Genomic DNA, 13,557 nt, shown 5'->3' with positions numbered 1-13,557 from the left:
GAGTATTTGGCATATCTAAACATTGTTTTAAATTGTGAAAACAAAAGAAACACTGTTGAAATAATCGGAGAGTCCCAGCTCTGTCTTTCTAGTTGGTAAATGGCTCCAGCTCATTTGAATCTCTTATAGTGATCTAAGTTGAAATCTAATAGATTTCGGTTGTTAGGTTATGAGTCAAAAAATGGAATGGTTACTTTTTCTCAAGAACTCAGACTTTCCTTTAAGACCTTACAGAGAAGAGAGGACATTCTCATTTCTGAGGTAAGCCCAGGGTTTGTAGATGAGACCATCAGGAATGTAATATGGGAAATCTTGGCAAACAGGGGGCTGACTACAGAAGAAGAATAAAGGCTTAGATTGGTATGTCTGTATGGATTCATATTTTTGACTGAGCAGGACTCATATGTTCACAATATGAGATTTTGTTAGATACTGCTGTTTGGACTCCACAGGCATGTTATTTAAGGAAATGTCTTTCGTAGTCGTACCTGAATTTGTAGCAGAAACCTGTGTAGCCCTTTAACGATCACAGTATCTTTCCTGAGGATAAGATTCCAGAAAAAGCAAAGAGTCACAGAAGGCCAAACAGCTGCAGAAGAGCACAAATAGCTCTAATCTGAAACGCATGATTTATCAAATGGGAACATGATTGCTAGCAATCTTACTTTTTTTGGTGATTACAAAGTTGAGCATAGTAAAGCATGTGACTCCGTATGAAGACTTGTAAAGAGCTTTTAAAAACAATTACGCATGAGTGTTGGAGATTTTAATTTCAGCAGAAGGGCTCTGTTGAGGTAAATCAAGAGCATAGGCTGCAAGAAAAATGTTGAGGGAGACCTTCAATCAGAGGAGAATATTAAGTGGGACTCCTTGGGGAGAGGCCTGTATTTGCTTGTCTGGGATGCGCTAATCTACATAATTGACTAAAACAGAATGAACAGCTGTGAAATACAGCATTTGAATGTGTGGGTAAAACAAAATTACAAAGTATACAGGGTCACAGAACATGTAATGTATTTCCATAAGATTAGAGAATTTCCAAGCACATTTGGGTTATAAGAAATCAGCCGGTCCTCTAGAGAGGCTAAATGACTTTATCAAGGTCAACTAGCTAGTTAGTTATAGCATACTAGTTAAGTATGTGGACTCTGGAGTCAAGCATTCGAGGTTTTAATCCCAACTCCACCATTCACTCTGACTCTTAGAGAAAATCACTCTACCTTTCTGTGCCTTAATTTTCTCATCTATAAAATGGAAATAATAATGGGACTTAAAATGGGAATAGTAATAAGATATTCCTCATATTAAATGAGATGATACATTTCAGTGACACTAGATAGTGTTTGGAACTTAGTAAGTGATCAATTAATATGCAGTATGTTTATTACTGGTGAGAATGCCAGAGCTGAAGTCACCTAGCTCCTACAGCAATGTTTTCCCTACTCTACAAAAAGCAAGATCATATCACAGGAGGGGTATACGTGACAAATTAGTTTCCCAGTTAAAATGGGTGTGAGACACACAATAACATCAAGTCTTCTTGGAGATATAAAAGCAAAATTTTTTTAAGTACCTTTGGGGGAAGTGACTCAGATGTGCTCTTTAGAACTTTCAAAATTTTAGCTCATATTTGAATGCTTAAATTCAGTATTTGGACCTTTTTCCTCCCTAGCTGAAGTTTTTAATTACTTTGTTTTACAGCTAGCAAAAGTATATATCAATATTTTTTTTGATAATTGACCTTTTTTAACCTCTTAATTGTTCTCTAATAATGATGCCTACTAATACTATAGGATTCCTTTATCCTTCACAATTAGAATAAGTTGTGCTTTTAAGTAAATATACATTTTGAACAAAGTAAAAGCATGCTGTGAATTAGAAGAATATATTTCGAATATAGTTGGGGGTAAGGCATCTGATTTTCTTAAAAAACATACAAAGATGTTGAAAAAACAATTTTTTTGTGGAATACGGATGGTTGTCTAGATAAAGAAATCAAAGTAGAAGTCCAAAGTTGCTTTCTTATAATCTTAGGTTGAAATCCTAACAGGTTTCTCACATGTTAAGCACACAATCATCCATGTATTCTAGCTCCTGAAGCCCTTCTTGAAGAATCTGGTGAAAGGCCTGAAACGTGTCACATTGATTATGATTCTGAGTTATTCCTTATTGGCTGAAGGGCAAAGGCATCTACTATTACTTAATAACTGTCTTTCGTCATATTCAAATTTGGGATGCTATGGTAGCATCATTAAACCTCAGGTAATGACACTATAAAATATCTGTTATGGCTTTGGTACAAAATGCTGGCATACCTGTAGTACTTTTTGATTTTATAGATGCTTTTAGTGATTCTTTTAGGCTATGTTACATATTTAGTTTTTTTTTCTGTGTCAGTATTTTATGACACAAGTCATTTTTTGAATGACAGTACCCAATGGCTAATGAATAAAAAGTTTGTCCAAAGATCCCTTAGCTCAGTCAGAATATGGGCATTCTCCAAATGTGCCTTTCATCATGCAATAGTATTCAGCCCCAAAGACAACACATTTCCACTTTTAACTATAGAGGATTTGCCACAGGTAAATGAGGTACATTCTGGAGGCATCATTGATGCTTCCTTTGATTGAAGGCAGAGCTGTCTTCAATTTCACAATGATCTTAAAACTTAATCAGGATACCTGCATAATGAGTTACTAGAGTCACTTAAAGACTCCTAGTAGCGGTATTGAATAATTTAAGGCCCATTAGGGATATTTATCAGGATTCAGAAAGGCATGTTCGTGAAAAGCCCATTAAGTATATTTGTTGTATTGACTTATTCCTAGAGAAACTTAGCCCTGTTATAAATCAGAAAGTCCCAAAGAATAGATTTTGATGCTTATCACTGAGCTTTTCTGATTAAGATTCATTCCTGGGTAGCTTCTTCTGTAAGCATGATTTTAACTTTCAAATTTGTTTGAGAATTTTTTACATGAATTAAATCAGGCACTTAATACAGAAAATTGCTTTAGAATTCTCGATTGAGAGTGCTTATGACCATGAGTTTCTTTTCTTTGTTTTATCATCATTATTATTATTGTTATTATTTTTATTGTTATTTTAATCTTGGGTTTGTGACATGTGCCAGGCACCTGGCAAAGTACTTGAGATACAAATAAGACAAAAACAGATGTGGTTCCTGATCTCACAAAGCACCTGGAAAAGATGCAGATTTGTTACATGTCTGTACTTTGTCTTAAAATCTATTAAATAGAGTTCCATATACACATATGGCATAATTATTTTTTTGCATATTTATATGTTGGGAAGCTATTTACATGTTTTATAGCTCTGCTTTGCTTATGATATGTGTGTGTGAGTATTCTACATTTCTTCATGTATACAAACATATACATATCCTTACTACCAAAACCCACCGGTCAAATGAGGTATCACTTATCTACTCATTAACAAGTACTAATAACAAAAGTTGCAGAACATTTTATGAGTTACAGATCTCTGCCTACTTTTATCGTCTCACATTAAATTAGGATGGCAAGTTTTTAATTCAAGTTTTCAGGGGCAACCAAGTGTTGGAGAATATAAGTGACTTGTCCCAGGTCACTCTTCCCGGTTTGTATGATCAAGATTCCAAATGAATTATTTTGGCTACAGAGTTTCTGCTTTAATCCAATAGGAGACACAAATGCCTTGTAAACATCGACTTGAAAACACATAATTTTTTTTAGTTGTGATATATATTATAGCATTTAAAAAAGTAATACACTGGTATAAATATGAATGTTATTGACGTGAGAAAAACACATTCTTCTACTTTATTTTTAAAACATGAGTAAAACTCATTGTGTCTGCAGTAGCACTAGTCGATTTATTTTTCTTGTTCACAGCACTAGTGTTCATAGCACTTGTTCACAGATGTTAGCGAATGGCTAGTTGCCATGAATATGTGTCAGCAGAAAGTGTGACCACAACCTATAGTAGTGATTGCAGACTTCACCTCGCTTACACAGTCAGGCATCTGTTCATGACTCTCTCTCTTTTTATCATATGCGTGCCCTTGTATCTTTCATGACCTTTGTGTTCATTCTATCAGATGAAGTTGATTTTCTCTAGTTTCTCAAGATGAGGATTATTTCTGCTATTTTACATAAATAGCATGGGTGTTCGGTATGCCCACAATGTACCTAATTTCATTTCCTTTGAAATTTTTTATTCTGCATTTACAGGTTCCTGTGTGTTAGTGGCAATTCAGGTTGTATCTACATGCCAAAAAAAATAAAAAACAAAAACAGTTGGTGGACCAGTGAGAAAATCAGCAAGTATCACATAGCCAAAATAAATTGTCATTGTTTTAAACCTGAGTAAAGAATAAAATGTGAATGTTAATTTTTGTAGAATTTAAAAATTTGATAAATTTCATTGAAAATAGAATCAGTTTGATAATAAAATAAACTTTGGTACTATTTATGTAATGTTAATTAAATGGATTAAAATTTACTTACTTTTAAAAATATAAAGAGAAGAGAATAGATCTTAAAAGTTCTCATCACAAGAAAAAAACATTTTGTAGCTATGTATGGTGACAGACGTTAACTAGACTTATTGTGGTAATCATTTTGCAATATATACAAATATTGAATCACTATATGATACATCTGAAACTAAAATAATGTTATATATCAATTATACCTCAATAAAAAATATATATCAAAATAAAATATTATAATTTTAAGCTAAAAACAGAAGAAAAATAATACAATAAAATAATCCTCCAAATAAAAATATTTACAATGAGCAAAACCAACTGCTTGCCTCTTTATAATTCATGTATTTATTCATTCAACAGATATTTATTGATTTCTTACAGTAAATAGAACAAAGTCTGAGCCCTTAAACAGCTTTAATTTTATTGCGAAAATAGTTCTTAAAAAAATAAATAAGCAAGATAATTTTAGATTGTGATAATTACTTGAAGGAAATACATAAGATGGAGCATTAATTAAGCAGCCACATTGGGTGGGCTGCTTGAGAAGGCCTCTCAGAGGAGGTGATTTTTAAGCTGAAGGATCAGAAGAGAGGGCTCTGTGAAGATCAGGAGACACACAGACTAGGCAGAGAGAACAAATGTGAAGGCTGGAAGATGGTGAGTGGTGACATAACATGAGATAATATTGAGAAGGAAGAATCAGATTATTCAGGGCAAAGTAGGCCAAAGCCAAGACTTTGGATTTTACTGGGAGAGTCACTAAAATTTCTAAGCAGAGGAGTGATAAAATCTGACCTATGTTTTTAAAAGATCTCTGACTGTTGTTTGGATAATGGATAGTAGGGAGGCAAATGCAGAGGCTGGGAGACCAAGCTACTGTGGTAACATGGCAGAGAGGCAATGGGGCCATAGACTCTGAGGGAAACAGTGGAGATGGAAAGGAGTTGAAGCAGAGTAACCAACACGTCTTGGTGAAGGAAAGGAAGGAATCAAGGATGAACATTGCCCCTAGGATCCTCACTTAAAACTAAAAAGGAAAGCAAAAATTAACAGAGCACAAACCTTAATGAAGGAGTAATCAAACTGAAGAGGCATGAACTACTTACGTTAATTGAATCACTTATTTCCATCCTCCTACTAAGGAATGGGACTCTCACACCTAACTGAGGCATTCCATAGACTCAGTCCACCTAGATTACTTGTCTAAGCTCTGCCCAAGACCTTTTTGATGGAAAAGCTCTAGCTGTAGACTGTTTCTCCCAGCTAGGGCTGCTTCTTATTTCTCTGTTCCCAACACATAGTGTAGTGCCCCTTAGAGTAGAGTAAGCAACAGTTGGTCAAATTTAACATCAATTCTACTCTTACTTTTCTTCAGCAGATGTAAAGGGCCTCTATGTGTCAGGTACTCTTTTATATTCCTTACATAAATTATTATATTAATTCTTACAGAAACGCTGTTAGGAAATTATCATTATTGTTGTTAATATCCCCTTTTTATAGACAAAGAAACTAAGGTTGGTTAGGAGATATTAACCATCTTGAAGTGAATCAGTTAGTGAGGCAGAGTTAGAATTCATACCTATGTCTGTTGTATTCTAAAACTTGTGTTATTTTCATGACATTATGCTGCCTTGTTGGTCAGAAAACACATATTGATAAATCATTTAGGGTTGTATGTTTTTTGTTTCCTTCTAGTAGGTCTTCAATAGAGAGATTAGTGAAAAATGATGACAGAGAAATGTGAAGACATTAAAGGGGCATTTTCATTTCTCTCTGATAAAATAATAAAGGTACCAAGTATTCTGAGTAAATAACTGCCACCTCGTAGAGGGAAGCTCTCTAATGGGTCATGAGAATATCAGATACTCAGGTCAGAGCAAATCAGGTGATAGACGAAAGGCCTATTGTGTGTTGTGTTAAAACACTTACAAAGTACTATACTATGCATAGAAAGGACATAAATGATGGATCAAAGCCAAGATTGATTGAAGATTAGATTTTAGGGTCTTGAGAAAGGGAGGAGAAAACAAATGTGAGTGGAAGAGGAATATCTATGTCACTATTCCCAATCAATTGTGAAATAGAGTCCTGGGACTGCCCCACTCCACCCCCAAACATTCTTGAACATGAGAACTGCCTATTTAACAAACACTCCTGGATGGTTTTGGTATAAGTAGGTAATGGACCACACTTTGGGACAATACTGATTCAGTCCAATCTCTTTATCTTACAAATCATCCTGAGGCTTATAAAGGAAAATGGTTATCCAAAGTTGCAGCACACTTTTTTTTACTATAGCTTTAACTAAATCAGTCTCCTAAAAGCCCAGTTCTGTCCTCTTTGATACTTGGATTTAATTTTTCCAACTCCAACCGTGGACCAGCTAACAGCATATATCATTGCTATTTCTCTTCTAGAATCACCACCACAGCTGCCTGCATGATGGACCTAAGGCGGTACCCACTGGATGAACAGAACTGCACCTTGGAAATTGAAAGCTGTAAGTTTTTCTGAGAATCCAGCTAGACTGAACTCTGCTTTAAGGTTCTCCTTAGGCGGAGGCCTCCTACCCTGGTTCATGTCCAGACCACAGGTCCTGCAAAGGTTTCTGCTAGCCCACTAAATTTGATGGAGTGAGGCACTCAACAGTATCTTCCCTCAATGATACTGTCACCCTGTTAGTCTCATCCCTAAATTCCTGTGAGAGAGGTTTGGGGAAGAAGTAATCTAATGATAAAAGGAAGATGCTAAGAGCCTGGAAGGAGACCAAGGGCTGGTCCAGGCATTTAAAGTGTGGAATTGGTGCAAACAGCTACAACAGGTTTGGGAAAATTGGTGGAGATAGCAGGGTGACACAAGATGTCCTAATTGTCTTTGCCTCTCAAATATTATCTCTTTGCAATTGCAAAATAAATGTGGCCTTCTGGATTAAATAAAACATTCATAGAGTGTGGATTGGGGAGATGTTTTTAGTTTTGTGGGACTATTTTCAGTGTCTCAAATTTATTCTCTGTTCTTGCTGGAGGCCGTATGATGAGCAGGATTGGTGTATACGTGTGTGTTTATTCTCTTTCCTATGCTGACCTGTTTGCAATGTTGTTGCTTTTCTAGGCCATAGTTTTCTTTATTTCTTTATCAGAGAGTTTGTTGTTAGTGTATAGAAATGCGAATGATTTTTGTATGTTGATTTTATATCCTATAACTTTAAATTTAGTTATTAGTTCTAATAGTTTTTTTGGCAGAATCTCTAGGGTTTTCTATATATAAGATTATGTCATCTGCAAACAGAGACAATTTTACTTTTCCCTGTGCAATTTGCATGTCTTTTATTTCTTTCTCTTGCCCGATTGCTCTGGCTAGGACTTCCAGTACTATATTGAATAGGAGTGTTGAGAGTGAGCCCCCCTTGTCTTGTTTTTGATCTTATAGGAAAACCTTTAAACCTTTTACCATTGAGTATGATGTTAGCTGTGGGCTTGTCATAAATGGCCTTTATTTTGTTGAAGTACATTCCTTCTATACTCAATTTATTGAGAATTTTTATCATGAAAGGATATAGAATTTTGTCAGTTTTTTTCTGCATATATTGAGATAATAATATGAGTTTTATCTTTTGTTCTATTAATGTTCTATTAATTTTATTGTTCTGTTAATTATTATTCTATTAATTAATTTATTGTTCTATTAATTTTATTGATTTGAGTATGTTGAACCATCCTTGTATCCAAGGGATGAATCCCACTTGATCATGGTGTATAATCCTTTTAATGTGCTGCTGAACTCAGTTTGCTAGTATTTTTTTGAGATTTTTTGCATCTAAATGTATCAGAGATATTAGTCTGTAGTTCTTATCTGGCTTTGTTGTCAGGGTAATGCTGACCTTGTAAAATGAGTTTGAGAAAGTTCCTTTTTCATAAACTTTTTGGGAAAGTTTGAGAGGATTGGCATTAATTCTTCTTTAAATGTTTGATAAAATTCACCAGTGAAACTATTTACCCTGGGCTTTTCTTTGTTGGGAAGTTTTTGAGTACCAGTTCAATCTCCTTACTCATTATTGGTCTGTTCAGATTTTCTATTTCTTTATAATTCATTCTTAGTAGATTTTATGTTTCTAGGAATTTATCCATTTCTTCTAGGTTGTCCAATTATTGGCAAATAATTGTTCCTAGTAGTCTTTTATGATCCTTTGTGTTTCTGTGGTGTTAGTTGTAATGTCTTCTCTTTCATTTATGATTTTATTTATTTGAGTCCTCTCTCTTTTTTTGTTGGTTAGTCTAGCTAAAGTTTTGTCAATTTTGCTTATCTTTTCAAAGAACCAGCTCTTAATTTTGTTAATCTTTTCTTTTATAATCTTTTTCTTTTCGTTATTTTCCTGTTCCCTATTTCATTCCTTTCTGCTCTAATATTTATAATTTCCTTCCTTCTGCTAACTGTGAGCTTAGTTTGTTCCTCTTTTCCTAGTTCTTTGAGGTATAATATTAGATTGTTTATTTGAGAGCTTTCTTTTTTCTTGATACGTGTGTTTATAGCTATAAACCTTCCTCTTAGAACTGCTTTTACTGCATCTCATAAGTTTTGATGCGTTGTGTTTCTATTTGTCTCAAGATATTTTTTTATTTCTATTTTGGTTTCTTTGATCCACTGGCTGTTCAGGATTCTGTTGTTTTATTCCATGTATTCATGAATTTTCCAGCTTTCCTCCTGTTACTTGTTTCTAGTTTCATACCATGGTAGTCAGAAAAGATACTTGATAAAAGTTCTATCTTCTTAAATTTTTTGAGACTTGTTTTGTGGCCTAACACATGATCTACCCTAGAAAGAGTTCTGTGTGCCCTTGAGAAGAAGGTGTATTCTTTTGCTATTGGATGGAGTGTTCCATATGTGTCTGTTAGGTCCATTTGGTCTATAGTGTTGTTCAGATCTGCTATTTCTTTGTTGATTCTCTGTCTGGATGATCTATCCATTGTTGAGAGTGGAGTATTAAAGACCCCAACTATTATTGTATTCCTGTTTATTTCTCCTTTTAGTTCTGTTAGTATTTGCTTTATATACTTAGGTGCTCCAATGTTGGGTATATAAATATTTACTTTGTTGTATCTTCTTGATGATTTGACCCCTTTATCATTATATAATGATCTTATTTGTCTCCTATGAGCAATTTTAGCTTAAAGTCTACAGGGTAGATATTAATTTACCTGTCTTTACAACTAGGGAAGCAGACTCAAAGAGGTAAAGTGATTTGCCCACAATCATGCAGCCACTGAGTGGCACAATGGTTCTTGCTGATGTGATAATTGATAGCTGATTTATCTTAGTAAAGCTACTGATTTTGGAAAGACTAGATTAACAGGAAGATGTCTATTCTAAAAATCAGGAAAAAAGCCTATCCTTACAAAAAATTGGGGCTTATTCATATTTAGCCAGACAACAAATCATTGTTCAAGAGAATGAAATATGATGTTATATTAATAATATATATTGTATCCAGGCTCTGTTATTATAACTAGGTAGTTAACTAACTAAGCTTATTAAAATGCGTTTAAAATCCTGTCCCTTAAACAACTAGCTCTGAAGTTGATGCCTGACATTCCACCTTACTCATTAATTCCTTTCTGTTAAACAAACTCTAGACATTCATTGTTCTCCCTCTTTCTCTCCATCTCCCCTACTCTCTCCCCTTCCCCTTCCACTCCTCCTCTTTTCTCCTTAGTTTGCTTCCCCCCTCTCTCTCAAATGCAAAAGACATAATAGTGTCTAATAGTGACATTGCTAAATCATTATCACCTTGTCTCCATATCAATGATTAGTATTTTGGTTCTATTTCAGAGAGGAAAATATAGCTTTATTCTGGGCAGCTTGGAGAGAGGAATGTTAGGATTGAGCTTATTTTCATTCATTCATGCATTCATTCAAGAATTTGCTCATTCATTAAATATTTATTGAGCACTAATTATTTACAAGGCATTGTAATAAGCTCTAGAGGTATAATGGTGAACAAAAGTAGATAATCTTTCTGCCTTCCTTTATTATGATGAGGGAGATAGGTATTATTTAAATAAATACGTATAGGAAGGTAAAATTCTATTAGTGAAAAGTGCTACTAAGATACAGTATTTAGTTCTGTAAGGTCCTAAAGACAGACTGGAACAAACCTTGAAATAATGTGCTGAATGTTCTTGAATGTCAGTATGGACTGTGCTTACTTCATAACTTTTCCTAAATTTAGAGGGATGGAGAAGTTCTGTGGAATTAATGGGATTTGCTGAACTAAATGGGCCCTGATAATATTTATCACTATGCAGGCAATGAAAATTCCTTGCCAAAATAAAAAGGAGAAATCCATCCCCAGGGGTTTCCAATCCTTTCACTTAAAGCCAGTTCTCATCATTTTTTACCTATGTGCTCTTGTTATCTGTGTGGTCAGAGGCAACTCATCATACTTTGTCTACATAGCATGTATGTATACACATCCATGTGTATATCTTGCCTATATCTTTCTCTGAATCTTTCAGTCAGACTGGAAAAGGGATACTGGAACATGCACCTATATTTCTAGGGGAATGTCACCCTAAAAGCACCAAATGACAACAAAGTCATGTGCTAGCCTATATAAACAAAGTTCTTTTGAATGTTCTTGCTATTTAGGAATAAGATAAATTCTAATAAAGAAATAATGAGAGCTGGCCCCGTGGCTTAGCGGTTAAGTGCGCGCGCTCCGCTACTGGCAGCCCGGGTTCGGATCCCGGGCACGCACCAACGCACCGCTTCTCCGGCCTTGCTGAGGCCGCGTCCCACATACAGCAACTAGAAGGATGTGCAACTATGACATACAACTATCTCCTGGGGCTTTGGGGAAAAAAAAGGAGGAGGATTGGCAATAGATGTTAGCTCAGAGCCAGGCTTCCTCCAAAAAGAGGAGGATTAGCATGGATGTTAGCTCAGGGCTGATCTTCCTCGAAAAAAAAAAAGGAAAGAAATAATGAATTGTCCTGGGTATGCCAATGCTTTGAAAAATCTGATGCTACCAAATATAATTTGAGAATATTAGGACAAGTCAAAGATTTATCTCTTTTTAAAAATATATGAAGTTCAAATCATGTCATGAGGACAGAACGTTCTACTATACTGCAAGGCCACTTAGTATGTTCCATTCATAAATGAAAAATAGTGAAAGAGGTTGGGGGAGTATTATATATCTTTGAAATGGGAATAGTTAGGGGCTACTCTATTATATTCTGATCCAGATCAGCTACCCAATACCAATATCAGCTGCTAATTATGAGGGGTAAGAAGGGTGCCCCTCCTCACAAGGGTTAAGGCTGTCTTATACAGCCCTCAACCTGAGTTCCAGGTTCTCCTCTTGGGATATGTGAACTGCTTGTGTGAAAGGGAGTATGGAATTCTCTCAGCTAGATCCATTGGCAGCCTGCTCACATTACTAAAAACCCAAATGTTCCTTTTTTTCTCATTTGTGTGCTTTTATCTCAGTCTATCTCTGAGCGAGTTAGACTGGATAGACTCAGTGTCTCAGAGAACAAGATTAGTGCTCTCATTCTCAACATTGTTGGTTTTTCAGTGAATCTCAGCCTCAGTAGGATCTACAATGAATTAGAGGGTATAGAACTTTCTCAGCAGCTCTTTCATAGGCAACTTCACAGGGCTGTGCCAAGTATATGCTGAGACAGCTGGTCAGGCACCTCCTTTTAGGATCGAAAAAAAAATCCTTTTAGGATCTAAAAGAAAAAAAAATCCTACCACTGTCTTTGTGGCAGCATCAGAAACCAGTTCTTAGTGGCCTGTCACAGTCACTGTTGGGAAAGTCACCCTACTAAGCTAAACCTCAGTTTCCTCAAATGGGGATAATAATATCTATCACGTGAAGTTATTATGAGGTTTAAATGAACTAATATAGACTAATATGAACTAATATAGATAGAGAATCTAGTACTTTGCTTGGAACATGGTAAACATCTGATAAAGAGTAACTTAAGTAATTAATAATAATAATTACTATAATAACAATAATTTTGATTATTATATTTAAAAAGTCCCATTCTGCCACAGATTTGCCCTAATTATGAGATCTAGTAAATCCAGCCAAGGAGAGACCCAAAGCACAGTACTGCCCGTCTCAACCTTTGTAGATCTTATTCCGGCCCTTGCTTTTACATCCCAAGTAAGTCTCATTATCTGTAGGGCTATCTACTTCCTCATAGAATGTCTCAGCCAGCTGTGCCTACAGTATAAAATGTAAATTAATTTATTTTACTTCAGCCAAAGAGAAAAGAATTAATAGCTAGCTTCAAAATCCAAAGAGGGATATTTAAAAGCTCTTTGACATCTGTACTTGGATGAAGTGCAAGGACAATCCATTTTTAAATATAATCTATTCACGGTTTTGTTAACATTTAAACTGGCCAAAGAAGACAGTCATCCCCTGCTGACCATCTAAAGCCTCTATGGTCAGTGTAGCAAAAGGTCTCTGTGCACGTGTGAGAGTGTGTCAGACAAGGCATCTCTTCTCCCTAGAGATATTCACCATGCTTTAGGAAAGCAGAAATTATACATATGCTTGTTGTCGTCTTAATGAATTCCAATTTGATTATCATATGAAAACATCTTGCTGTTAAGATATTGTTGGAATAAAGGCTCTATTTTTTTTTTAACAATTTCATTCTAAATAATCCTTATTAAAGAAGTCAATATACATTGATACATTTAAGCAGCTTGAGGTATTGAATCCAAATTTACCATGGCACAGGGCTAATATATTTTGGGTCCAGGTTATGCTATGTATTGGTCAATATTTCAGTAGATATACATAAGGTATTTTTAAGAACTTAGAGAAAAAAGTGCATTGTGGGGCGGCCCGGTGGCTTAGTGGTTAAGTGCACGCGCTCCGCTCCTGGCGGCCCGGGTTTGGATCCCGGGCGTGCACCGACGCACAGCTTCTCCGGCCATGCTGAGGCGGCATCCCACATACAGCAACTAGAAGGATGTGCAACTATGACGTACAACTATCTACTGGGGGGCTTTGGCGAAAAAAAGGAGGAGGATTGGCAATAGAT

The 13,557-nt window shown here is 35.6% G+C and overlaps 1 protein-coding gene across 4 annotated transcripts in view; it reads left to right on the top strand.

The window, feature by feature from the left end:
- Positions 1-13,557, top strand: part of GABRB2 (gamma-aminobutyric acid type A receptor subunit beta2) — a 244,604-nt gene that overhangs the window by 118,573 nt on the left and 112,474 nt on the right. For all 4 annotated transcript variants that reach the window (XM_058545415.1, XM_058545398.1, XM_058545407.1 and 1 more), the window contains exon 6: positions 6,907-6,989. In XM_058545415.1, coding sequence (XP_058401398.1) covers positions 6,907-6,989 — 83 coding nt within the window. The remainder of the gene's footprint in view (positions 1-6,906; positions 6,990-13,557) is intronic.

The sequence above is a fragment of the Diceros bicornis genome, chromosome 1, assembly GCF_020826845.1.
Source record: "Diceros bicornis minor isolate mBicDic1 chromosome 1, mDicBic1.mat.cur, whole genome shotgun sequence".
NCBI classification, from domain to species: domain Eukaryota; kingdom Metazoa; phylum Chordata; class Mammalia; order Perissodactyla; family Rhinocerotidae; genus Diceros; species Diceros bicornis.
This window is presented reverse-complemented; position numbering and strand designations above follow the sequence as displayed.